The sequence below is a fragment of the Fusarium flagelliforme genome, assembly GCF_020744385.1.
Source record: "Fusarium flagelliforme strain FIESC 12 MPI-CAGE-AA-0113 chromosome Unknown B0J16scaffold_6, whole genome shotgun sequence".
In the NCBI taxonomy this organism is placed as follows: Eukaryota; Fungi; Ascomycota; class Sordariomycetes; order Hypocreales; family Nectriaceae; genus Fusarium; species Fusarium flagelliforme.
In genome coordinates, this window is record NW_025763508.1 from 1,149,239 (window position 1) to 1,174,757 (window position 25,519).

A 25,519-nucleotide genomic window follows, 5' to 3' on the forward strand; every position below is an offset into this window, starting at 1 on the left:
AAGCAAAATCGAAGCAGCCACAGGGCGGACAAGCGCATAGGACCTTGCGGATTGTGTAAGGTGTTGGTGGGATGGGGTTGCGTTGTGATGCAGCACAATCCATGTCTTTGTGTTCACATCAGCCAGCAATCATTGTCTGGCTGTCTGTTCTTTTCACCGGCGATTGTCAGCCACCGTTCTTAGATGGAATGCCAAGACCAGGCCTCAGCCGAGTGATCCTCACACAGTGACAGCCAGGCACACAATGCTATCTCGTCGGGCGTGCTGCATCCTTTATCCCTCGCTGGAAGTCATGTCTTGGAGTTTGAGGTATCGGTCAGACTGAAACTACTAACGCAGGCGGATAAAGGGAGACCTTGTAAATATCACGTTCAGGTGCTTCTTAACGTCCATCTGTCAAAGCAAAACTATGACGTCTCTAAACGATTATGTCATGCCTCAATCTTGAGCAACGATACGCAGTATGGTAGAAACTGTTTCAAGGCTGCGCTGCCAGTCGCATCCCTCCACAGTGGCACTCAATTGACAACGTTCCACACGCGTGCACTTGCATAGGTACCCGAAGCGGGAGAAACTTTGAAGACTGGAGTTGCATGGATGGAAGCTCTCCAACATTTGATAGAACCCCCTGTCCTAAGGTCTTGCGCCAGAGCCACTAAGTTTAGCTGGTTGACTTGTCATGGAGCTAAACTTTGCTGCTTATCGATAAGGCCAATTTAGACGTCGCGACAACCATCGCAGTGACTTTACGATTCATTATCATCATAAGTCTTGTGGCTACATTCGACATATTCGCGTCTTTACTCTATTGAAGTAAAACGCCCACTTTCAATGCTTCTAAGGCTACTACGCGATACGCCGACATCTCAGTCCCATGTCATATAAACGCTCCCGCGCAACCTACGAAGCCGATTTCCATGCACCCTTTGCAACGTTCGGCACCCCTCTCCCCGATGATCCCGAAGCTCGAGACGATGGCTCTTTTGTGCCAGTGTGGAAACAGGAGGTGAGGGATGAGAGAGGGCGCAAACGATTACACGGTGCATTTACTGGTGGTTGGAGTGCAGGGTGAGTACATTCACATATCTCATATCAGAAGCCTAGGCTTACCATGTTAGATATTTCAATACTGTTGGGTCTAAAGAAGGATGGACTCCGTCGACATTCGTGTCGAGTCGAAACAACCGACATAAAAAAGATGGCACGACTCAAGCGCAACAGCGACCAGAAGACTACATGGACGAGGAGGATCTTGCTGATGCTGCCGAAGCACAGAAAGTACAGACGTCCCAAGCATTTGCTGGCCTCGGCTCGGGCCAGGACGCAAATACTGGCGGCTTGATGGGTTTACTAAGAGCCGAAGGAGATACCATGGGATTAAAGCTGCTACGGCGGATGGGTTGGAGAGATGGACAAGGCATTGGGCCCAAGATTCGAAGAAGCGCCCGGCTTGACGTCGAACAAAAGAATCCTGATACTACCGAGACACACTTGTTTGCGCCGGACAATGCTGAGATGATTCGATTTATCCGCAAAAACGATCGGAAAGGACTAGGGCACGACGGTGAAACCAAGTTGTCGAACCCGATCACAGCAGCAGCCGACGAGGATGACGAGGACGAAAACGTCCCTGAGACGGCCCCGCGAACCACCTCTGTTTTCTCCTCGCAGAAATCAAAGTCGAAACCCGGGCGTGGTGGAATAGGAGTGGGTATTCTGAACGATAACGGATCCGACGAAGAAGACCCCTACGAGATCGGACCCAAAATCCGGTACAATCGTGTTGTCGGTGGTGACAAGAAGAAAAAGAAGGCAAAGAAAGCATCTGCTGCAGTTAACCCTGCGCTGAAGAATGCTCCAGTCTTTGTGTCAAGGACAGCCCGAGCTGGTAACGGTCTCGGGAGATGCCATGATGGACGATTACCGCTTGATGGTTTCGTACTAGCCAAAATTACAGAAGATTTATCTGATCTTTTGTTGGAATATGCACCGCCACCGGTTCCAGAAGGATGGGTGTCGTCCAAAACGTCCTCGGAGCAGGCAGCTTCTTCAGAGTATAAGTCAACGGCAGATGCTGCAAAAGCATCCACCCATGATGCGAAGTCAAGGGCAGCTCTTCTTGGAGAAAAGAGTCTACCAGGAAAATCCGTCTTTGACTACATCACTAGCTCAGCACGGGACCGGCTTGCTACAGCGTCCGGGAACAAACAACTCCCGCAGGGCTTGGGAGAGATACCCGAAGGCTATGCTATATCGGAGGAGGAAAGGCAACAGGCAGTTTGGGACCAAGCGCCTAAGCTGGATCGAGAAACGGCCATCGCAGCTATCTCACGAGGCTCATCTGGACCCTACGCGGACAACGAAGAGAAAAAAGCACGTTATAGAACCTACTTGGAACACTTCGCGACGGGTAGTCAACCGCTACCATACAAGCCCAAAGGGATGGCTTACGATGACTTTTCAAGAGAACTTTCAGAGTTCCATAACTGCGCTAGGATATTCAAACCAATGACAGGGTTTATGGCTTCTCGTTTCACCACAGCAAAGAAGCCATCGACCGTGTCAACAAATGAGTCCGAGACAGACCTGTTGTCAAAACCAGAACCAAAGGTAGCTGATCCAGCAGAAGAAGCAGCCAAGATGGGCATGTACGGCAAGATGACTCGTAAAGTTGACAACTTTTACCCCACACGATTATTGTGCAAACGGTTTAATGTTCGACCACCTGCGCACTCTCAGCCAGACGCTGAGGTGGGAACTAGCTCTGGCACAAGAAGCCGTGATGAAGACCTAGGCACTATGGAAGATGCTGAGATCAGTTCAAGGACACCGGCTGGAGATGTCAAGTTGATCGGAAATACCCCTGGAGGAACTGTGCCACCCGCTCCTGTACCTGAGCCTGCTATCAATCCGGACAAGAATGAAGCAGTCGAGGGGAAGACGGCACACGATGAAGTCCTTCGAGCAATTTTTGGAGATAGCGATAGCGAATAATAGTACCACCATAATTACAAGTCACTAATAAATTCAAGGGCATGAGGAGTAACTGACTTTCAACTACGATTGACTTTTGCCATACCTAAGCAACTCCCAGGTCCCTACTCTGTACATCATGGCATCCATCCATGGATCTGTAGCGGATAAACAAGGAATCGCTAAACAAACAGCTGTGATGTAAACACTCTTTTAACCGAAAAATATTAATATCATTCCCGTGCCCCGGACAAGCATTGGCCTCCTAGGTCGAAATTGACAGGCAAATTTTGTCAGGAACCTTGTACATGATGTCCCGGAAGGCCATGTTGAATTTTAACTCTTGCTATAGCAGTATCGACTTGAGCTAGATACCTGTTTCTTCGAGTTAGAACATCAATATCAACATCGACTAGAATTTTCCCCATCTTCAATCTTCGATCGGCCTCACTCATCTTAAACATGTACGCCAAGCGTCGAGCTTACAACTCCAGCGCCTCTAGCGCCTACACTCCACTTGAAGTGAGCGGCTAAGACCCTGTCGGTAGCTTATAAAGACATTTGATTGGACCACTTCATCATATCGCGGGGCTCCAATTTAGTGCCACTCTGCCACTGAAGCTCGGGGGCTCACCTCAGGGGAGCAACCGTCGAATGAGGAATCGCGCTGCTCGCTGTTCTGAGGACCAATGTGAACCTCACTCACGCATCACATCACATCGCATCACATCGCCATACCTCCATCTCTTGTAGATAGAGCTTCACGACGCGACGAGGCCGCACTTCCGATACGAGAAAGAACGAAATTCTTCCCCATTCGGCTGTCACGCTTAATCTCCGCCTGTTTTTAATGTTTCAACCGTTTACCTTATCGACAACCTAAATAATCATCTTGGAACCGGTCAAGTTCAATCGACCGCTCTTCTCCTTTTCGCCTGTTCGCCGATTTGGAGGAGTATCTGTCTTGAACGACTTCGTTTTCTTTTAAGAGGAAACCGCCATCCTGTCTGAATTTCAGGAACTTGGAATTGGACCTTCTGCGTCCCTAGACAATAAGACACCATCACCAGCCTCATCAAGACCGCCAAGCACGCGCACGACTTCAAGTCATCGCGAATCAACGCCTGACAACCTTAAATCCGCCAAAGAGCCGGAAACTCACGTTCTTTTAAGCCGCGAGCAGTCTCCACCGCCGCAGTATCCAGCGTCCGAACCATCAACTTCACGCCCTCCCCCCTTCTCGTCGCTCTTTACCTCTCCGCCTAACGACGCTCACGAGCGCTCCGATAAATTCGCCACTTTTGCCGCCAGATCTTCTTGTGAAGCCGAAGCATCAGGGTCCGCTGCGCCAGCATACGAATCTTCCTCCCCGAGAGAAGCAGTTCCATTTGACCCCGACCAAAGCACTACCGCATTTCGTGATCCAGTCGCGGAAACCAAGCGCGCACTTCCTCGGGATACCAAGGACTCCAGTCGCAAGGACGACGACGCAGAACCACCTCCAGCTTATTCAGAAGAGGGCGATAGTCCCCTTGCCGCATTTTCTTTCCTAATGGCTGCCGCAGGAGGAGCTTCAAGCATCATCACTCAGGTGCAACAGGGCGGGCCGCCTGTTAGCACTCTGGGAGATGTTGGTGCCGATGAAACGATTGCTATGGATTTGAGGTGAGCTTTTTGCGTTGAGTTGAGTCGATGGTGTACTAATTCCGAATAGGGGCACAAGATTTTACCTCTCTAGAGACGAGTTGCTTACTTTGCCCGAATTTGTTCTTCTTTCTCTGTTCCCCAATGGTCTATTTCCTGAGGGCCAAATGGGTGGCTTCTCGGATGGAGATGCCGTGCAAGTAGACGTAAGCCAATGCCTTTCACGTTATAGTCAACATTTAACTCACCAAGACTAGTACGACCCAGCTTCGCTTCAGTACATGCTTGATTTCTTCAGAGACGTCGCACAGTCTATCCCCACAGATGGATCACCAAGTGCTTCGCAGGACGAGGATACTCCCTCTCTTGGTACCTCGCGTGACGACTCTAAGCGAGCCGGTATCATTGTGCTCCGTGAGGACCTTGACTTTTACGCTATTCCTCCCCGAGCAGATATCGGTCAGCTTGATATGATTGCCGTGAAACGGGCGGCCGCAGAGGCCTTGCAGCAACAGAACGGCATCTTTTCCGGACTCAAGCGAAGTGACGAGCCTGGTACTACTGAGGCCCATCTTATTGAGATGTTGACAGCAGGGTGAGTTGGATCGCAGAGATTTGTCTACAGTGATGAAAGCTAACCTATTAGTAGCGGCTTTAACCATGATGACCGATGGGGCCACCGTGCTGGCGAGCCCAACAAGGCTGTCATCTGCAGTCTGGCTCTCGCCCGTCTACGCAGTGATATTCGAGGTAACGAGATGGGTACCAATGCTGTTGGCATGGCCCAAAAGCTTCTGCTTTTCTGGCGCAAACCCGCTCGACGATGCTGGTGGGAAGGTGTCGAGCTTGAGAATGTCGCAGGTGTTGAGGGCAAGCTTAAGGTCTGGATCCGAAGAGTATGGACTCTTGAGATGAGTGTCATCGGTCTCCGCTAAACCATCATGTTCTGCAACCCCCCAAGCATCGTCTAATTGTTGTCCTCATTTCTTTTGTCTATCACACCTTGTGTAGCTTTGTTTTTGTAACCCCCATTCCCCCAACATTTTCTCTATTTCCTCCACCATTCTACTAGGTTATTATCTTTGTTTTTACTTTTTTTTCGTCCTGCGACCAGAGTCGGTGATCCATACCATTTGGGCAGATGCAAAAGCACATACGTGGAAGGGAAGAGAGGGTTTTGGTCCATTGAGATTCACAAAGGGCGGGCGTCAGGGTGCCATTGGAATTTTGGGGGTTTCTTTACGGGAACTCCTACCTGTCTTTTCTTTACATGTTTGATATACAGCACAGAGATAATCCAAGTACCCAAAGCATATGTATATTTCTATATTTGTCCTGGCAGAGTGATGTTGCTAGGGCATTATCAGAGCGTCGACACTGTGGTGATGTTCGAAATTGGCCAATGTAGCCTTCACAAACAACATAATTACTGACGGCTACGCCAAATAGTATCGTTTCGTTGCTTGACTAGAAATCTGATGAGTCTGATCGATCAAATTTGTTTCATGCCGCCTCAAGGGAGTTGAGTAAGCTTTTCCAGTCTCGAGTTCCTTAAGGCATCCCATTATTGCCACCGCCAACTTAGACAACGTCCCGTTTCGATAAGTGATTTTCTTTGGGGCGCCATGCATCCAGTATCAGAACATTCATCCATAGGCCTTTCGAACTGCGCATCCAGAAAGAGATCATCGACCTGGTTGACTTAAGCTCAACTTGGTATGCTTCGCGAGTCGATGCATCACTTGCCGTATGTACAGATGGGACTAGGGCATGGCTTGAAGATACTCATCATATGGGCAGCTACATAAAGGCCTAATAGGATAAGGGAAAGTTAATCTCTTGCTAATTGCCTCTGTACTTACTTCTCTTGGTCTTTGGACTTCAATAGCCCAGTGCCCAATTGCAGCGCACGCATTCGGAGACAGTCTTCATTTCTGTTGTAAGACTGGCTTGTCTGTTGCCCAATACATTGTAGCGTGGAAAACATCAGGTTCTAGAAGTTTCAATCTATTCTAGGACATACGAATGGGACATGGTCAGATTTACTCAAGGTGTTATTGGTTCTGTCTATAGGTGACTTCGACACCTTTGACCAACAACCTCACGGTGATCGTCACGATCGTATGTTTAATCACCTGTTGACCAATGTTTCGCTTAAAGCACTCGCTCCGAGACGAGCCCAGAGTTGGAAATTCATCCCTTCTTCCAGAGACAAGTGTAAATCGAGGTTGGTCTCCGTTTTGTTTACGCCGGTGCCATCAATGGAAATGGTATTCAAACAGATCTGCCTCTAGGCAGGCTAAAGTAGATAGTGCACAGTATGTCCATATGAGGTGATGAATTTATAGAGCCAGACAAGACCCCAGATTAGATTGTAAGCCTGTTGATTAAACCCATAAAGTAAGATACCGTTGTGGCACCTGAATAAAGTAACATGGTTTGGGTACCTGCATGATAAGACTCAGTGGCGTAACACTCAATTCATAGGATAATAGCTTCACATTTGAAGCAAATCCAAGAGCTTCGTAGCACGTCTAACGATCGATATCTCGCAATACGATACCCATCTCTACGGGTGGGTGGCTTTAACTTAGTTGCATTTGTGATATCGACGAATTATACGAACCAAAGGTTTGGACTGATCTATAGATCGTGCCTCGTGCATGCAACAGACTGCATCTGTCGATCACTGCTATATCCCGTTCCTGCATGATTTATCGGTATACTACAATTGGAAACGGAACAGAATAAACCGTCGCATCCGTATTCCTCTATTAGCCGGTCGTATCGAAGATCTAATCGACCTTGGCATTGTCTTCAGCGTACCTGCCTCAATTCTTCACCGTACTCGTATGTAGCACAGCCTCAGACATTTTGGTTAGCACATCTTGAATCAAGCATTTTAAGTTAAGAGCGATCCGGGGTAACTGGGCAGGATCAGCCGGGATTGACTTGCCGTCTTTTGTTTCATTGGAGCGTTCCGATCTGCACCTTCTTGGCCGAGGCATCAATGACATGTTCGTCTCCAAGGGTCCTTCCTGACTTTTCGTTCACTCCATCCAAGTACCTACTTCTTTGCTTCGACGTCCATCTCTTCAACTTCATCTTCTTGCTTCTTCCACATACACACATCCCATTCATGATTACGATTCACGACTAGTTTCATTCATTCTTTGATACCCATTCGCATAAGCTTATTCAGATCATTTCCACATTCCCATCACTTGCCTGTCTCCAAAAATACCCAATCCATCACATCTATTTCTTGATCCCCCGACGTCATTCCCCTCACCGTTACAATGGCGTCTCTCTACCGAATCACCGCCACTACATTGGCTTCAATGCTTCTCCTTTCCATAGCATCAGCCCAAGACTGCAAATTCAAGGCCCTCAAGACATCATACCCTTCACCTGTTACTGAAAAAGACTGGAGCTATCGCCTGATTGCCAGCGAGCTTAGACGGCCTCGAGGCATCACGTTCGACAACAAAGGTGCACTCATTGTCATCGATTCCGGAAATGGCATAATCCATTTCGAGCTCGAGGATGGAGGAGACACATGCCTGCATGTCAAGAAGAAGACAACTTTGCTCAAGCAAGACAACGTGAGTCGGCCATACAGTTCCAGTCTCGAATCACCACTAATCATACACATCTAGTTGAATCATGGTCTCGCCATCTCCAAGGATGGACGTACTCTCTACGCTTCCTCTTCCAACGATGTCTTTGCGTGGTCTTATGACCCGTCAAAGGTTAAAGTCGATAACTCTACAGTTCAGACTTTAGTCACCAACATGACCAATGGTGGCCATACTTCACGCACCTTGCTTATCTCGGAGAAAGAGCCAGACATGCTCCTTGTCTCTCGTGGTAGTGCCGGTAATGATGATCGAGGAGCTGAGAATCAAGCGACTGGCCGCTCCCAGATTCGTGCATTCAACATCTCATCTTTCAGCAGTGGCTCTGACCAGAGGCCTTACGACTACACTGATGGCCGTCGTCTCGGCTGGGGGCTCCGCAACTCGGTAGGCCTGGCAGAACATCCTGAAACTGGTGGCATCTTCAGCGTCGAGAACTCAGCTGATCAGCTCGAGCGCAACGGTAAAGACATTCACAAAGACAACCCTGCTGAAGAGATGAACTTTCACGGATATCTCAACGACTCTCGTGAGGACCAGGGTGGCAATTATGGTTACCCTCATTGCTATACGCTTTGGTCTACCGAGGACTTTCCCAATCTGGGTGATTTGGAAGTTGGCGACCAATTCCCTGCTGATCGTCAGTCTCGTCAGTTCAAGGATGATACCAATCCTAACGATGAGGAATGCAAAAAGCAATACGTTGCTCCAGTGCTGGCCTTCCAAGCTCATACTGCGCCTCTGGACATGAAGTTCGATAAGGAAGGCACAACAGCCTACATTTCTTTCCATGGAAGCTGTAAGCTAGCACTATCACATACTCTTGTTCATTAACTAACGTTTTCAGGGAATCGTAACCCTCCAGTCGGATATCAGATTTCTCGGGTAACCTTCGAAAATGGTCAACCTGAGAAACCATCAAACAGCAAAGACGCTGCCACGCCCATCATCTACAACGAGAAGTTGGGGAACTGCCCTGAGAATTGCTTCCGCCCAGTCGGTCTGGCATGGGATCCCCAAGGCCGACTTTGGTTCAGTTCCGACAGTACTGGTGAGATTTTTGTCATGAACCACCGCAAGGAAGACTCCGATTCCAGTTCTTCACAGGGCGATGACGATGATAAAAATGACAACTCGGCATTCTCTCTGCAGCCTAGCTCAGCTGCTTTGATCGTTACGCTAGCCGCCGTGGTAATGGGAGGATTCATGGCGTGAGACTTCCGAGTCCAATGTGCTTGAAGCACAGGTTGTTGAGTTTGTTCGTGAAGGATTGAGCGTGCATGCGTGCATAGTGTTTGTGTTTGGGAATTGTGCGGCGCCCTGGTTTTGGGTGCAGAAGCCTGGTTCATTCGTGGTATTCCAATAGCATTACAGTGTATCCTAGTTCATAACATTGCTTAAATTCATACTCTATGACAATGGGCCAAAAGAGCTTGCCTCTTGCCTTCTATTATCATGATTCTTTCGTGACAATAATCAGCTTCTGCCCTTGCGTTATGCACAATAACATCCTCTAGCATAATCGGGCCAAATTCGCATCTTCACATCTCGTTCAATATCGGGTTCAAGAGGTCATAGCAAGATAATCACCCTTTTGTTTGCCTTGAACGCCTGGCTCTCCTATTTGTATCCATCAACGCGTTGTTGTACTTCATACTCTATTCCTCAATCGTCTTGACACACTCCCACTCGCCCCGGAGGTTCTCCTTCCACAAGGACACCTTGTTGTCCTGGCCACTGACAGCCAGAACGTTACCGCTAAGGGACCAGCTGACGCGCCATACAGCGGCCTCGAAGGGAAGAACCTTAGACTCCCATTGAATAGGGCTTGAAGGATCGGATGTCCAGATACGGACGGTCTTGTCCTGCGAAGCGGAGGCAATGTAGGACTTCTGGAGAACGGTAGGGGACCAGGCAACGTCGCGGACCCAATCGGTGTGGCCAGTCAGGGGCTCGCGCTCCTGCTTGTAGGTTTGAGAAGCAGGGTCAAAGGCCCAGATCTTGAGGACATTGTCGCTACCACCAGTAACGAATCGACGGTTGCCAGTAGCACCAGGGCCAGGAGCGCTGCTCACAATGCTGCCGGGGGTTGTAGCGGGAGCCCAGGAAACGGAGTTGACGCCAAGACCGTGGGCAGCAAAGGTGGTGTGGTCGATGCTGTTGTCCTTGAACTCGAGAACGCTGACGTTGCCGTCGGAAGAGGCGCATGCTAGTAGGCAGCCAGCCTCATGGGGAGACCAAGAGACAATGTTGACCGAGGCCTTGTGTAGGGGAAAGTCGTAGATTCGCTGCCATGCGTTGTTCTGTCCACCCTGCTCCTTCCAGATAAAGACCTTGCCATCGTAACCAGCCGACGCCAGGATGTTGCCGTACTTGGGATGCGCCCAGGCAACACACCAAACAGCACCCTCATGTCTATCGTTCCATCTAGTCAGCCATCGTCCATGATCCGGCAGCCTTTCGTACTCACCCCTTCAGGGTCTCGACCAATCGCTGGGTTTCGCCCTCAATCTCGAAGATCTTGATCGTCTTGTCGCCAGAGCATGTAGCTAGCTTGCGGCCGTAGTAGTCGAGGACAGCATCATGCTGTGGAAGCTGTTAGTGTAGTTCGAGATCGCGGGGAGCTTGGTTGTCTGTAGCTAGGAGCTAGGCGATGCATCACATAGCTTCTAATCGCATCATTCGGGAATGGAACGTACAATCATGTCCTCATGACCAGAGTTGGAGATAACTTGCGCCGACTAAAGGGGTGGGGAGTTAGCTTTACTGTAAACGATACGGAGTATGTTTAAGATTGAGAATTGATTTCATCATGGAGAAAACATACCATTTTGCTTGATTTCACACCAGGGTTACAGCGCAAAAAGAAACAAACAGAAAAAGGGATGGACTTATAAAAAGGTGGCTATCAGAGGACACGATACCGCCCATGACCTGGAGCTATCCGCGCCAGACCGTGGCGGTGGTGACAGTTGGCCAAGCTGTAGATCACGTGAGATGATACGTGATCTCTTTCACTCGTCAACCCCCACTTACCGCATTTGTTCCCGAACTGGTACTCGGTACGTACCGGGCGTTCATGTTGCCTCGGCCGCAGTTGGGCTTCCCCGGACGTTGCAGTAGCCGTAATGATGGAGGGTGCAATCACGAGCCATTGATTTCCATGTTTTTGGAATCTGGGGAAGGTCATTCTTGGATTATTCATCTTCAACATCTATTTCGCCTTCTACTTTTAACCTTCGATCCTGTTTCCCCTTTTGTATATACAAGCCCCTGTTCGTCGCGTATATCTTTTAACCATATATCATCTTCTCGTGTCCTTCCATTCAAGACGCCACTAGAGCACCCCGCGTAAACCGAGGCATACTACTTGAATATCAGCATTTTGACATCACTCATATACCCAAACAACATATACAATCATGGCGGACGCCTCATGCAGCGGAGGAACTCCCTTTAAGCAACTCATCGACCATCAGGGTCGAGATGTTAGCCATCACCAAGACCGACTCGTAGGTCGCGGTGGTCCTCAAGGTCATACTGTAAGTACGAACGTCGCATTCTACAGACATGTTAACTGAACTTTGTTAGTCTTTCAGATCTGCACCACAACATATGCAAGGCGCAGATGGCTTCGGCGCATTCATGGACGGCCAAGCAACTCTCCCAGGAGTTCCCCAACATCACCACGCAGCAGGGAGGTTAGCAGCTCATGCTGCTGTTCTTGAGCAAGGACATTCGCCTGCATTTCACGCCGCGCAAGCAGCGCACTTCAACCAGGGACAGCACTCCCCTTCGGTTGATGTAGGTAACTGGGCAGCTGACTTCAACCGTTTCGCAAATCAGACACAGCAAAGACAGCCTGCTCAAAATGGCTTCTCCCAAGCCGCACCTCAAATGCATCAACCAACTCCACAGATGAACTTCCAATCCGCATTTATGCAGCCCAACACTGCATTTGCGCCTATGTTTGGACAGTCCAATGGCGCTTTCATGAACGGCAACGCAGCATCGACACAGGAGGCTGGATTTGACGACGAAATGTCAAAATGGATGGCAACCAACGCCGGCGGGGGAATGGAGGAAGTAGACGCCATGATGGACCAGATGGCTCGCGAACTAGAGCTTAACGATGCAGCGGTAGCAAAGGCAGAGGCCGAACAGGCTGGACAGCAAGAGACCCGCGTCGAACCAACCCTGGAAGCAAATCCCACCAACCTTGCCACACCAGATATCGCCAGTCTTTCAATCGAGGCGGAAGAGGAGCCTGTGGTCCAAGAACCAGCTGAAGCCGCAAAGTCCAAGTCTGAGGTCGCAGACGCAGCTGAGCGCCTTCTCGAATCAGTCGAACACGAAGATGGTGAAAAGTGGAAGAACTCAGTGTTCTTATCTCTAATGCGAGACTTCCGCGATGGAAGGAAGGACATTATCGACAATGAGATCCGTGAAACGCCAGAGAATGAGACGAATATTGCGAAAGAGGCACAGTGACAGCTTTCAGATCCCAACGAAAGTAACAGAGCTTTCGAGTCGGGTTTGCAGCATCAGATTACGCCAGGAAATCTTACCCCATATCAAGACGAGTTGACGTCGCGGTGGGAAGTCACGCCGATGTTGAACGAAGGATACGAGGGTTCTTCCTCGGTCTATGGTTCGTGCATCGAGCAGCTCAGTCGAACGACGTTCTAGACTATCATCTGGAATGACGGCTTGAAAAGGAGTCGACGCACTGCCCCAGTTAGTAACATGTATGATTCATACATATACAGGTGGTAGTTTAGGATAGCAACATCAGATCATACACCAGACTACTTGGATATTAAGAGACCTTGCAGTCACGTTCACGTTTGATCAAGTCATGCACAGTTAAGTCAGAAGCGAAAGTTGGTCAAAGTTCAATAATTTAATTCAGTAAAAAAGCATTTCTTTTCGTAAGCCGGCAGTCGCTCCTATAACTCCAGATAGTCCCGTCCGGTCATTTGTAGCCCAAAAGATAGTCATCCCGTCTCCCATGATGCAGTCTTGAAAACCGACAGAACACGCAGCGGAATGTACACGATGAAAACAAAAATGAGAATCGTGCAGTTCCAACCCAGTCCCAAGTCTTGTATGCATAACGCCGTATGATATCAAAATAAAAATGGTCAGCAGATCAAGAACAACATGTGTTTCTGATCATCGCTGCCTCGTCGTGAGCCATAATCGAATTTGGCGCTCTATTGCGATTTCCATATACAAGCACAGTCGGTTAGTGCTGGGCTTGTCCGCTTCATTAATTGTGGAAGAGATCGCTTGTGGTGTTTGTCTGTCCATTCAAGATCCAGATTTTCGATAAAGCCCTCGGCCTCGTCCTCCTGGATGGTCATTGTAACTCGTGTACCATTTCTCGTAAGCGGCTGCTTAGCAGTTCCATCGCCAATCACTTCGTATTGAGCACAGGTGGCCACCGAGTCTTCATCCCAGAGAAATCGACGCTCCATCATCTTGTAGACATGAGGGTAAATAGGAAGCTTCCAGGCATCCCAAGCTGTCGATGAAGTCGCATAGCTGTTCTCGGTACTAGTAGGGTTGTCGTCTCCGCCTTGGGTTGGGGTAGGGTGATATCCTGTTGCGTTCTCACTAGGATAGATAAAGACTTCAATAACAGTATTTGGCCAGGTACAGATCCAAGGCTGTTCGCCAACCTTAGCATTCACTGGCTTATTTTTAAAACGGTGGAAAGAGTTGTAGTCTTCGTAATCATCGTTGTCCCAACCTCGCTTGTCCAAGTCGCCAAGCTTGTTGCTGGGTACAATGACGGTCTTGTTGTACGTTGTCCTTAACCACCAAGCAGGGCCGCGTGCAATATCGGTTGTGTCATTGACCAACTTCATAGAAACTGTTCTAATACTGGGTGGTTGAGCGCCCCAAGGGAATGGGGATTTATTGTCGTTAATGGCTCTGAGTGTAAGGTTATAGGAAACTGTGTCGGAATCTTTCTTCGGGTCCACGTCTTTTAGGATCTCAACCGACCAGAGAGGATAGACAATGTCGCAGGACCAAGCCGATGACTGTGTTGTGTCGTTGAAGCAGGCACTATATCCTTGGGGAGAGTCAATGTTAGGAAGTGCGAAACGGCCTGTAGCCATAGCTGGTAGATCAGTGGGAATTGCTGTCAAGATTTCAGGGTCGAATGTTGTTGGAGTAGGAGGAGGCGAGGTAGAGTATCTACTGCCAGAGGGTTAGCATGGAAGCACAGTTGGATCGTCGTTATATAACTTACTCATCAACATCAGGGGGTGGTGGTGGGTGATTTTTGGTCAACATAGTCCCAATCACAGCACCCATGATAATTCCCATCAGAACGAGACCGACAAGCAGAAGACAGATAGCCCAGTAAGGCACAATTCCCCATAGCTTCTTCTTTGCACGGCGTTGCCATTTGTTTACAGCTGGTTTCTCGGAAACTTCAGCGGCAGCAGTGTTGATGTCGTGCGAGCTATTGTCAGAAGAGACAGCACTTCTCACTGAGGGTCGAGTCCTTGGTAGAGCCAGATCATCATCAGTCGAAGAGAACTCGGGATCACGGGTTGCCATTCCAATTCCACCAGCACCAGGTATTTGGGCACCAGGTATTTGAGGACCTGGAACATCTCTAACCGGGGAGGCGGGTTCCGAAACTGGTGATACTGGCGAGACCGGTGCTTGAGCAGCTGGTCTGGGAACATAAGCATTATCCGGGTATCTTGTGTAAGGCGGCAGTTCCTCCGTATGGCCCAGGGGGCCCACTAAATCTCCTGCCTCTTCACCATCTGGTCCCAGTTGACGCTGATAAGTTCCTCCTAGGCCGTTAAATCCTACTGGGATCGATTGGCTGCTACTCTCACCGGAGGTGGTGTTCTGCGTGTAAAGAGCATATGGGTGAGCTGGGCCTTGAGCTCCTTGATAACCCCGATCTTCAGGTACGACAGCATTGGCGGCGGTCGATGTAGTAGCCACACTCATTGTTCGCTGGGGATACATGTTGTATGGATGCGAGGGACCAGACGGGCCGGTGTAGGGGCTTTCGGCACGGATGACAGGTGCGTCTGATGATAGGCTAGCGTTGTTTCGTACATGAGATCTATCGGCCATCGTTGGACCATCATTTCGGAGAGCGAGAGAATCATGATTTCGATGCGGTTTTGAGATACTGGAAGGTCGGTTTCGAATGGCAGGCGTGATTTCATTTGATGTACGGGGTGCAACTGGTGCCTCTGCTGACTTGGTAGTTTGTGGTGAGAAAGACTCGTCTGGCGTTGACGAAGGTTCTGGGTGAGGATGTGAGTTTGGCGTTGGGTTCACTGTGGAAGAAGAGGCGGTGTTATCGGTAGGTCGGAAGCCATCCGCCACCATCATGGCGTTGAGGTCGTAATCATCTTCAATACCAGCACTACCAGCGGATAATCTCAATGAACGCGAGCGTCGGGTCGAAGAACGACGCGAGGTGGGAGAGACCTTGCTGTCGTTGGGATCCATGGCGTGACGGAGAGGGAGGCCAGGGCTTCAAGCCAGAGACGCCGGCAAGGGCGTGCCCTAGAGGTGGTGAGTTATCGGGCGTTGAAGTCAACGTCGTGATCCGAGGGGGTTTTGTACGGTCGGGAATCGAATGGGAGAAGGGTCGGCAGATCAATAACGAAAGGGAGGCCGACTCTGAGCGAGAGGTATTTAGTGAAGCGAACGAGATTCGAATTCGATAAGGTAGAGTTTGGCGTCGAAAGTGTAATGATCGAAGGATTTTCGGGGATGTGATGGCGATGGTTGAGTTTGATTGATTGATTGAATGGGATGATTGATTGACTGATTGAACTCGTTTAGCCGTTTGGTTGAGGTGGATGGATGGATCGATGAATGAATGGGGAATGGGTAAGGACTGGACTGGACTGGACAGGAAGTGCAAAAAGCCAAGAAAGAGAAGCGGGTTTCGAGAGGGAGCGAGGGAGTGACTGAGTGGCTACACGGTAGCAGGAGGGAGAGAGCGAGCCAACAGGAGACGAGAGGCGCCATACCAAAGAGGGTCCATGGCGGGTTTGAGTGGAGACTAGACACTCGAAGCAACCAATTGGAGGTAGCTTCAAAAGGGGAAAAGGTCTAGGGGAACGGGCAACGAAACTAAGCTAAGAGAGGACTAGAATCGCACTGTAGAGTCGCGAAGGTTTTGTTTTCCTTGGATGGACCTGGCCCTGAGTCTGAGAGTTTTGGGCCTGAGTTTGGGGCCTAAGTTCAGGGCGCAAAGCCAAAGCTTTGGCTACTAATCAATAATAATCACCTGCACCTAAGCATTGTCGTTGACATAGGTCAAACGGTAACTTCAATTTTCATATGATAATTGTCAGTCACTGGATTGATCTACAATAACATTCCCTATGAAAGAAAGCAGCTGTCCTTTCAATCTGCGAGTCAGAGATAATCCCCCTCCCCCTGGTGTCCCCGGCGGACCTGGCTAGGGGCGACTGACTGAGCAGTGCCCGCCTCACGCGATTGGCGGATCAAGGAATACAACCAGTTTCAGCACGCAGCAATGGCGATGGCACTGGGCTTTAGGTGGATGGAGAGAGGTTTCATTCCTGCGTCATTGCATTGGAACTCGCCAGACTTTTGCTGGACTAGACTGGCAGCTACTGGCTCTAGGCTGGACTGACTGCACTGGCTATTTTTGACTGTATGCATAAGGGTCTTGTTATTGTTTGTTTACGTGGTTGATCTCGTATTCCATCCTCGTTCCTACTGAGTCTGCTCATCATGAATAATAGTGTACTGTACTGTAGGTAGGTAATACTGTAAAAGATAATCTGTCGTTTACCTCTTGGGTCTCGGCGTTGACCACTTCACCTCCAATCTTCACCGTCATGTCTTCCAGGATACCGTAGTCATCGGCTCTTCTCCCGCTTGGCAACCAAGCCAGACTAGGATGTTGTACAGAGCCGAACTGACTTTCCTTATCGGTTTCCGTCCAAAGTCCTGCCTTGTTTGAATGCATGAGGGGGATAATTCCAACATTGGTGACTGCCGTGATGACCCTGTGAATCAGGGTCTAGGTAGAGATGGTAATAGTATCCATTTTGAACTTAGTCTATCGTGATGAGAATCTTCTGTTTCACTGCATGCCTTTCTCTCTAAGTCTCCCTCTCTCGGTCTCTCTCTTCCTGGGTTCCATCACATTCCTCGCACCGCTCTGTCGATCCCGGCCGAACCGACCATGAATTTCTCGGCGACCATTTCATTCTGTCCTTGTCCTGTGCTTTCCCTTCTTTTTCTTGGCTTCCACCTTGGCTTGTCCCAATTCTCGGGTCCCAAGTCAATCTCGGGTCTGTTCCGTAGGAAGCCTGGGATCAGCATTTTCTTTAATACAACCAGATGCTAAGAATTAATAGATAAGCAATTATTTCGTCTAGATAGTCACGATCTGATTATCTCATTTTGTCGTCAATACAGCCAAGTCTCTTCCTTTATTGAAAAAAGACCCAGCTTCATTAAAGAGATCCACACAATATCCTGCCTTCTTCATTTTCGCTTCCAAGTTTTATTTTTTCTTCCAAACCCTCTTCTAGAATGTCACTTGTTAATTTACCAAGGATCTTATTTACAAATAATCCGGATTTACCGATATGAAAAAGGTTTTAAGTTTTTTTTATTAAAATTTCATATTCTGGTGTGCTGTGAATCGTGACTCTTCAACACTAGCAAGAAAGAGGTCTGATCTCAGTGTGTTGTATCTCTTACTCTTTGCTCGACCTCTCACATGTGTCTCTCTAGTGTCCCTCAAGCTTATGCTTCGGAAACGTGCAACACGGACTCGGGAACGTGGTTACTTATCCCGATCACTCAAGTCTTGTGTCATGTTATGCCCGTCCAACGTTAACCAACCAGACAGAAGCCGTAATCTCAAGATGCAGACCAAAATTGGACCATTTTCAAAGTATGCGTTGTCATGAAAAAGATGGTGTCAGACGTGAGACTCTCATTGCTCTTCTACACAAGCAGGTGAGATCTCGCTCTTATATTATACCAACTCAACTCTGCTCTGCTCGCCTCGTTTTTTGTGTCTGGGGTAGTCTAGTTCCCCGGCTAAGCCAACCATGAAACGAAACCTTACTCTCGGGTCGCCTAGTGTCTTGAGATCTTGAACCACATGTTCCACATTCGTAGATGTTTTTGTTGGAGGTGGTGAAGCACTCGCATGGACTGGAGATCACAAGAGTTGATGGAAATCAATCTTCCTTGGTAGTAAGTTTAGTGAATGATTAGAGTGAACTGTATTAACGGTTGTTGTTTCATCTTACGAATGAATATTCCATGCCTGTACGTACCCATGTCACGATATGCTTCAGTGCTGTTACCCTGCACTTGTCCATGTCAACAACAAAAAGTGCAGTCTAGAATTAGAACGATGTTATTATATCTTGAAAGAGGCTGGAAAGAGAACGCATATGCATCTCTCGAGCTTTCATCCTTGGATCGTCAGCCTTATAATTGAAGTTTTGTTACCGTACTGCACATCAGATCACCTTCCTTCACATGTCCCGGCTGGTGATAATTCACCTCACCAGTCTTCAGCGGCTATTTCCACATCCCATTCCACATCCCATTCCACATCGCAAACAAGCCAACTGCATAAACCCTTCCAATCCTCTCATATCACAGCACTCCATTTGGTGTCCTCCCCCTCTTTTCTCACCCAACTAAGCTCCCCCTGTGCCGCGGCAGCTCGCAGCGTGCAGCTCATGATAACCAATCAATATGGCGATAGTTGAGCGGTTTGCAACCGCTTACTCACAACTCAGGTGCACTGCAGCCTCGTTTACTTTCTCATGTGGTGCACCTTGTTAGAGAAGGAGAGAACTGAGAAAAAAAGGCAGCCACAGCGAAATGTCCTAGCTGCATGACGTCTGGGCGTCGCCTATCCTCGACCGTTCGCATGGTTCAGCATCCTGTTGTGTTTAGTTTAGTCGTTTCCCGTCTTTTGATAGTCGTCCGTTATGCTTCTCAACGGGGTTCTTGTGTCAGGCTAGTTTCAAGGAAGTTGACCCAGCGTCCGTAGACTCTATCTCTGTGTTCCGTAGCCAATTGAGTTGCATCTTACCTCTATTCTTTAGCATCAGTCTAACAACCTCTGGCGAACCATATATACACAATAAAGTGCTGCATTCTTCTCGCTTCACAAAATCTACTCGTTCACAAGATTTGCATCTCTTACACCCTCATCGCTTGTCCTAGATCACCTCTCTCCCCTACAGGCCTACCCCTCTCCAAAGCAGGGCGAACGGTGGCGCACGATCGTCCAGCTTGCACAGCATCCATTCACCACCATCCTGCTCGCCCGGGAGAGCCTCAATCCCCGGTTCATTGGTGGTTTGTTACTGCACATCACCTGTCGTATAAGCTGCACAACGAACGCTCTCCACACCCACTTCCCCCTGTCTGTCGTTACCCTTTCCTCAGAGCCTACTGCTGTGTAAGGTGCGACCGGCCTATAGATGACAAGTAACAATAGCCTCTTTTTCTACTTGTCGCCCGCAGAATATGAGATGCCTCGACAAGGCAGCCGATCCTGACGATTGCTTTTTGGTTTGCGTTTGCAATGTGCAGTACAATGCCATAATATAGTTGAAGCTCAACGGGGGTCCGTGTTGATCGCCCGTCTATATCATGTTCCCATGTCCGTCTCTTCTTTTGCCTCGTCCTTCTTCTTTAGTTTTCTTCTCCGTCGATCTCTACTCTTGAACAAGGAAACCCCTTCTTATATACACCTTCGCCTTACCTTCCTGCACAATACCAACCCAAGGCTGAAGCTTTGGTTCGTGAACTGCACTTGATCAACACCACTAGACATCACAAGAGCTTTGCCACTCGCCTCATTTCAAGTTAAAGTTATCACCTTTCATCCCTTCATCATGTCACAAAGGTCATTCGGCGGTTCATCCGTCTACTCGAGTGACTCAGCATGGACAACTACATATAAGAGAATCCCCAAGAAGCAGCCCATGGCTATTCGTTTCCTCTCTTGGGCTGCCGGAGCGCCTTCTGGAGCCACAGCTCTTAAGAAGAGAACCAGAGACTTTGACGATGACCGTTCTGTCAGATCTGGCGGTTCATCCTTCTCTTACTGGAATGAACCAGAAACACAACTCTACTGGGTAGCTCACCCTCACGGATATGACTACAGCGGTAGCAGCAGAGGTAGCAATGCCGGTAGCAGCCGCAGCAAGAGAAGCGGACGCAGTAGCAAGGGCAGTGGTGGTGGCTCCCGTAAACACTTTGACGGAGCCGTTCCCCGACCACCGGTACAACCTATGGGGATGCCGATGCCAATGCCGATGCCGATGAACGCCGGCCCACCTCCACCTCCGGCTCCGATGGGTCCACCCATGGGCGGAGGTTTCGATCCCGGGTTTGAAGGAGGCTACGACGATGGTGTTTACGACCAAGGTCAAGGGTATGATCCTGGATATGGAGGAGCTTACTCTCCTGCTCATATGCATGGTCCTACTCCTCCTATGCCACCACCTCCCATGAACGCCCCGATGCCTGACGCTGCACCCTTTATCAACGTGACGGGTCAAAACCAACCAGGCAATCCGTTCCAGGGAGGCAGAAGTGGTCCTCGATCAGAGAGCGAGTGGAGTTCTGACTGGAGTGATCAAGAGATGTAGTGTGTTTATCTTCCAGACCAAGAGCGAGGTCTCTTTTATTGTTTAATGATTGTATATGGTATGTACGGCTAACGAATACTGGGACGGCGAATGAGGCGTTATGGACTCGATCATGAACAACATGGGTTGTTGATGGACTCAACTTGTGTATAAGCATTAACGGAATGGGATCAATTCGAGTTCTTTGTTTTTCCATCGAGGTTTGCTTGGAGTTTATCATCTACGTAGTCATCAGATTCCACAATGGTCTTGATGTTTTATGAATTAATGATATATTTCAAAAGTATTGTTGCCAACTGAACAAGTGAATATGTCGACGGCTGTTGTTCAAGCAAGGAACGGGCTGCAACTAAGAGAGGTAATGCGGCTGAACGATAAGCCTCCATATCGTGACATCAGAGCACCATTCAACAGCCCAAATGATTTTACGTAGTACCTGATAATTTAAATCCGAAAAAAAAGCCTAGGAGTTTGCCCGTCACCATCAATCCACTTCCCTACAGCAACTTCGGATTTGCGCGATGCAATACCACGACCCCCCATGTCGACGATCAACTATTCGACCATACGCAGCAGCCAATCCCCTGTAAGTGTGCAGTGAAACACAGCCTCCGGCGACTAGTTTAGCGGGTCTCTCCCGCTGTGACTCTTTCGCCTAGCCGTGTAAGTCAAAAAGGTCTGGACTCAGTTATGACGACAAACTGAACTGTATTGAAAGAATGAAAGAAATGACCTGAATTGATATCCTTGTTTTTTCAGTATCATCAAGCTTAACTTAGTTAGTAGTGCAAAACGTTGCGGTCTGGGATGCCGATGCAGTCATCCTGTAAAGGGTTGTACTGCGCATGCAAGTCTTTTGCTTCATCCAATCCGATATCGTGAATTCTGGTCTGCTGAATGGAAGAGGCAGCCGAGCAGTTCCTAAGAAGGTTCCAGTGAGTGGGCGGCCACCTACAGCCTCAAATGATATCGCTAATTATCTATTATCGCGTTTCGCCATGTTAACTCGAAATGGACGTGTCGGCCTTCACTGTGGTTGAAGTCATCATGGGCCAAGCAAAGTCAACAACATGCCATGGCTTCCGCTATTAAACGACATTCAACATAAAGATGCAGTAAACTCAATTCATACTGTACATGCCCGTTTCCAACCAGTAACAAAGGATTCCGCGTATGTGCTCCCTTGAAATCAGTGGATCAAAGGCCCTGCTGCCTAGTGATGCCTAATCTTCAGACGAAAATCATCATACCTTCCAACTAATCGGAAATGTCAATTCACTGTTACCCCACAGTTCGTTCAAAAGAAGGCAGGGGACTTTGTGCTAACGTTACGACTTGAGGCTGAGGCGAAAGATAGAACAAAGTCAAACTCTGTCGGGCTGTGAGTCAGGCAGGGGAGGAAACTGCGCTGGGCTGTAAGGCTGATGGCGCACCACTAGCAAAATGCATGTGCGGGCATGCATATGGATGCCTCTTTCTTCGCTAGTACAGACGTTACGTATTACCCATCATCATCATCACTTCTCCATTATAAAAGCGTTCTTTCCTTTCCTTTCCTTTTTTCTTCTTTCCTTCAACCACATCTCTTGTCTTCTTTCAGGCTTGAGCTTGACCTCGACTCTTATAATTCTGGTGCAACAGTACAGTACCATAACAGCTTATACAACCTGGCTGTTATACTACAACCTATCTCACTACCGACGATATCCTCCATGTTAGGATCACTTCTTTTTCTACAGCGCATTTCAACAGTCGACAGCATGGCTTCCCTTAATTCAACAAGTCCCGGCGTGGACGACTCGCCTTATCCCAAGGCGCCTTCACAATTCGCCATCCTCGACTTTATCTTCCCGGGCTTTTCTACCTTCTCTAGCATCCTGCATGCGTATCTAGGCATCGACCTCAACGTCTACCTCCCTCTACTTCTCATCGTTTCAGGGGTTATCTTTGTCTGGAACTACATCACAGAGTATTCCTGGAACATCATGAGAGGGTACCTTATGTCAAGTGTTCGCATCAAAACTGATGATGAAATCTACAACATAGTCATGGCATGGGTCGCCAACCAGAAGTTTGCTCAAGGCTCGCGCCGCTTTATGGTCAACACCAACATTTCCTCCCGAAGCTGGTTCCTCTTCCGTTGGGATGATGAGGACGACGATGACGAGGGTCGAGGCGGTCCCAGCAAAAAACCTCTCCAGTACACTCCCTCTGTCGGATCCCATTTCTTCTGGTACAAGGGTCAAATGCTTCTCTTCGAACGCCACGAGAACCGAGACCGTAGCCTCTTCTCGTCTAGTTCCAGCGAGGAACTCTCTATCTCTTGTTTCGGTCGCAACCCACGCATCATCAAGGAGCTCCTCCTCGACGCTCAAGATCAGTACTTGAAGAAGGATGAGAAGCAGACCGTCATCTACCGTGGCGCTATGGGAACAAACGGGGGTGAGCCATCGTGGCAGCGTTGCATGAGTCGAGCCAGTCGTCCTATCTCTACGGTCATCCTTGACGAAAAGACCAAGAAGGAGCTGGTTGAGGATGTGACAGATTATCTGAACCCCAACACTCGCCGCTGGTATTCGAACCGTGGTATTCCCTATCGCCGTGGGTACCTCCTCTATGGCCCCCCTGGTACTGGAAAGAGTTCGCTCAGTCTTGCTTTGGCTGGTTTCTTCCGCATGCGTATCTACATGGTCAGTCTGAGCTCTATCATGGCTACTGAGGAGAATCTGGCAACTCTTTTCGCCGAACTCCCTCGTCGCTGTGTGGTGCTCCTGGAGGATATCGACAGTGCTGGCCTTACACACACTCGTGAACCGACCAAGGTGGAAGGCACAACAGAGACTGCAGTTCCTGTCCCTGCCGCCCCCAGCCAGCCCGGTGCTCCAACTTCAGGGCCCCCTACACTTCCTGGCCGCCTCTCTCTGTCTGGTCTTCTCAACATTCTTGATGGTGTTGCTTCTCAAGAGGGTCGTGTACTCATCATGACTACCAACCATCTGGAAAAGCTGGACAAGGCCCTCATCCGACCTGGTCGTGTTGACAAGATTGTTCAATTCGGTCTGGCTGATGCTGACATGAGTGCCTCTATCTTCCGCGCCATTTACGCCCCCTATGACGGAGAGGATGTCAACGTCGGAGAAAGCAAGGCGAAGTACCTGGACCCTGAAGAGGAGAAGAAGCAGGCTGCACTCGCCGAGAAGACTCGCCAGGAGACTATGGACCGTGTTAATAAACTGGCCACCAAGTTCGCTGCTGCAATCCCCGCGCTCAAATACAGCCCTGCAGAGATTCAAGGCCTCCTTCTCAAGAATAAGCGCAACCCTGAAGCAGCCATCGAAGCTATTGATGAGTGGATCATTGAGACTGGCAAGGAGAGAAAGCAGAAGGAGATCGAGGACGCGGAGAAGCAACGTAAAGAGGAAGCCGCGGCTCGCAAGAAGAAGCGCAAGGAGGAACGCAAGAAGGCGAAGAAGGCCAAGGCTAAAGCTAAGCGTAGAAGCAACGGCGAGAGCTCTGGTTCTGATTCAGATTCAGATTCTGACTCTGATTCCGAGGCCGAGGTTAAGACCGATGACAAGAAGGACGAGGATAAGAAGGACAACAAGGACGAGAAGTCTAAAGAAAAGCCCAAGGAAGTTGAGGCTGGAGCGGAAGAGAAGAAGGATGTCCAGGGTGAAGAGTCTGTCGGAGAGTCTAAGCCCAAGGGCACCTCTGACTCTGGTTACGACACCCCTAATCCGGTTTCATGAGTAATACGAATACACACGACGGCATTGGATTGGAGTTTTGGTATTTTTACTATCATATTATTGGGTCAATCCTCAACTAGAATAGTTTCTTTGGTAGTCAGCGAAATACAACACTTTGCAAAATGAACTTCCTGGCTCCCTCTTTGCAACGCGAAGCATCAGATATTGGCATGCCATTGACTTGCGTTCTAGCTTACGCAGTCCAAGTATCTACCGTACTGATAAGAAAATCAGGTGAGCGAACACGAGAGATGACAGGCATTGCTAGCTCCGGCAAAGAGATGAGATCGATGACAATGTCGGTTTCATGCCAGGGGTGTGGGATCTCCATCGGTTAGATCGCATGGGCCAAGCAGAATACGGGGAAAGAGAAGGAAAAGCAAACTCCACGATTGAGACTGTAGAGTATTCGCACAGAATCGCAAGGCTGGTCTGTGACATGACGTATTCGCAGCGAGCCTGACGCCGCATGGGTTAAAGCATCCGCGGGCTATGCAAGGCAAGGCAAGGCAAGGGATGAGATGAGATGCCGCGATGTGGCTTACATCCTGAAGAGACTATATTCGGATAGGATCTACCCGAATAAGAGCGTGGAAGCGAAGACGATGGATGAAATGCAGTAAGACGCCATTTACCAAATATTCTAACTCCCAGACATGATATCGTAACCGGGTTGAGATCCTCTGCCTTGATGTATAGGTACTAACCTAGGAATACGGTAGTGTTACGGCCCGTATCCGCAGGTACGTATTGATCAAGACTCCATCAAGTACCCTGAGCGATAATTAACAGATTCTGAGATGCATGAAGAGCTGCACGTTGATTATCTTAGGTGGAATCGGCG

At 49.0% G+C, this 25,519-nt stretch overlaps 8 protein-coding genes across 8 annotated transcripts; 6 read left to right on the plus strand and 2 right to left on the minus strand.

The window, feature by feature from the left end:
* Window positions 1-768: 768 nt before the first annotated feature.
* On the plus strand, window positions 769-6,032 carry B0J16DRAFT_290734 (uncharacterized protein). The gene is made up of 6 exons (XM_046124265.1): window positions 769-1,068; window positions 1,119-2,955; window positions 3,965-4,638; window positions 4,688-4,823; window positions 4,875-5,212; window positions 5,267-6,032. Exons 1-6 carry the CDS (start codon window positions 875-877, stop codon window positions 5,550-5,552), a joined length of 3,465 nt encoding a protein of 1,154 aa, XP_045979972.1. The 5' UTR covers window positions 769-874; the 3' UTR covers window positions 5,553-6,032.
* A 1,664-nt stretch (window positions 6,033-7,696) lies between these two features.
* On the plus strand, window positions 7,697-9,901 carry B0J16DRAFT_170245 (soluble quino protein glucose/sorbosone dehydrogenase). The gene is made up of 3 exons (XM_046122402.1): window positions 7,697-8,222; window positions 8,277-9,054; window positions 9,103-9,901. The coding sequence occupies exons 1-3, from the start codon at window positions 7,917-7,919 to the stop codon at window positions 9,468-9,470; spliced, it is 1,452 nt and encodes a 483-aa protein (XP_045979973.1). The 5' UTR covers window positions 7,697-7,916; the 3' UTR covers window positions 9,471-9,901.
* B0J16DRAFT_346823 (WD40-repeat-containing domain protein) lies at window positions 9,634-11,178 on the minus strand. The gene is made up of 4 exons (XM_046128493.1): window positions 11,083-11,178; window positions 10,955-10,996; window positions 10,726-10,841; window positions 9,634-10,670 (listed from the first exon to the last, which is right to left on the minus strand). Exons 1-4 carry the CDS (start codon window positions 11,083-11,085, stop codon window positions 9,914-9,916), a joined length of 918 nt encoding a protein of 305 aa, XP_045979974.1. The 5' UTR covers window positions 11,086-11,178; the 3' UTR covers window positions 9,634-9,913.
* Window positions 11,179-11,214: 36 nt separating this feature from the next.
* On the plus strand, window positions 11,215-13,150 carry B0J16DRAFT_417066 (uncharacterized protein). The gene is made up of 2 exons (XM_046133654.1): window positions 11,215-11,797; window positions 11,847-13,150. Exons 1-2 carry the CDS (start codon window positions 11,678-11,680, stop codon window positions 12,744-12,746), a joined length of 1,020 nt encoding a protein of 339 aa, XP_045979975.1. The 5' UTR covers window positions 11,215-11,677; the 3' UTR covers window positions 12,747-13,150.
* B0J16DRAFT_346825 (uncharacterized protein) lies at window positions 13,151-16,183 on the minus strand. The gene is made up of 2 exons (XM_046128494.1): window positions 14,518-16,183; window positions 13,151-14,462 (listed from the first exon to the last, which is right to left on the minus strand). Exons 1-2 carry the CDS (start codon window positions 15,750-15,752, stop codon window positions 13,472-13,474), a joined length of 2,226 nt encoding a protein of 741 aa, XP_045979976.1. The 5' UTR covers window positions 15,753-16,183; the 3' UTR covers window positions 13,151-13,471.
* A 1,152-nt stretch (window positions 16,184-17,335) lies between these two features.
* B0J16DRAFT_170299 (uncharacterized protein) lies at window positions 17,336-18,100 on the plus strand. Its single transcript, XM_046122403.1, has 3 exons — window positions 17,336-17,590; window positions 17,648-17,967; window positions 18,030-18,100. The coding sequence occupies exons 1-2, from the start codon at window positions 17,473-17,475 to the stop codon at window positions 17,941-17,943; spliced, it is 414 nt and encodes a 137-aa protein (XP_045979977.1). The 5' UTR covers window positions 17,336-17,472; the 3' UTR covers window positions 17,944-17,967; window positions 18,030-18,100.
* Window positions 18,101-20,167: 2,067 nt separating this feature from the next.
* Window positions 20,168-20,926, plus strand: B0J16DRAFT_387233 (uncharacterized protein; the record flags this gene model as incomplete). The annotated part of the gene is made up of 1 exon (XM_046131655.1): window positions 20,168-20,926. One exon carries the CDS (start codon window positions 20,168-20,170, stop codon window positions 20,924-20,926), a length of 759 nt encoding a protein of 252 aa, XP_045979978.1.
* Window positions 20,927-21,884: 958 nt separating this feature from the next.
* B0J16DRAFT_346831 (BCS1 N terminal-domain-containing protein) lies at window positions 21,885-24,871 on the plus strand. The gene has a single exon (XM_046128495.1). It carries the CDS (start codon window positions 22,384-22,386, stop codon window positions 24,673-24,675), a length of 2,292 nt encoding a protein of 763 aa, XP_045979979.1. The 5' UTR covers window positions 21,885-22,383; the 3' UTR covers window positions 24,676-24,871.
* The last annotated feature ends 648 nt before the right edge of the window (window positions 24,872-25,519 follow it).

Coding starts and splice junctions, on each gene's coding strand:
- B0J16DRAFT_290734 (XM_046124265.1), top strand. CDS start 875: ATGTCATATAAACGCTCCCGCGCAACCTACGAAGCCGATTTCCATGCA. Junction 1,069..1,118: donor ACTGGTGGTTGGAGTGCAGG/GTGAGTACATTC, acceptor TTACCATGTTAG/ATATTTCAATACTGTTGGGT. Junction 5,213..5,266: donor ATTGAGATGTTGACAGCAGG/GTGAGTTGGATC, acceptor ACCTATTAGTAG/CGGCTTTAACCATGATGACC.
- B0J16DRAFT_170245 (XM_046122402.1), top strand. CDS start 7,917: ATGGCGTCTCTCTACCGAATCACCGCCACTACATTGGCTTCAATGCTT. Junction 8,223..8,276: donor CTTTGCTCAAGCAAGACAAC/GTGAGTCGGCCA, acceptor ATACACATCTAG/TTGAATCATGGTCTCGCCAT. Junction 9,055..9,102: donor CATTTCTTTCCATGGAAGCT/GTAAGCTAGCAC, acceptor TAACGTTTTCAG/GGAATCGTAACCCTCCAGTC.
- B0J16DRAFT_346823 (XM_046128493.1), bottom strand. Junction 10,842..10,954: donor CTGGTCATGAGGACATGATT/GTACGTTCCATT, acceptor CAGCTTCCACAG/CATGATGCTGTCCTCGACTA. Junction 10,671..10,725: donor TTGGTCGAGACCCTGAAGGG/GTGAGTACGAAA, acceptor ATGGAACGATAG/ACATGAGGGTGCTGTTTGGT.
- B0J16DRAFT_417066 (XM_046133654.1), top strand. CDS start 11,678: ATGGCGGACGCCTCATGCAGCGGAGGAACTCCCTTTAAGCAACTCATC. Junction 11,798..11,846: donor GTGGTCCTCAAGGTCATACT/GTAAGTACGAAC, acceptor GAACTTTGTTAG/TCTTTCAGATCTGCACCACA.
- B0J16DRAFT_346825 (XM_046128494.1), bottom strand. CDS start 15,752: ATGGATCCCAACGACAGCAAGGTCTCTCCCACCTCGCGTCGTTCTTCG. Junction 14,463..14,517: donor CCACCCCCTGATGTTGATGA/GTAAGTTATATA, acceptor CTCTGGCAGTAG/ATACTCTACCTCGCCTCCTC.
- B0J16DRAFT_170299 (XM_046122403.1), top strand. CDS start 17,473: ATGAATTTCTCGGCGACCATTTCATTCTGTCCTTGTCCTGTGCTTTCC. Junction 17,591..17,647: donor GTCAATCTCGGGTCTGTTCC/GTAGGAAGCCTG, acceptor AAGAATTAATAG/ATAAGCAATTATTTCGTCTA.
- B0J16DRAFT_346831 (XM_046128495.1), top strand. CDS start 22,384: ATGCATATGGATGCCTCTTTCTTCGCTAGTACAGACGTTACGTATTAC.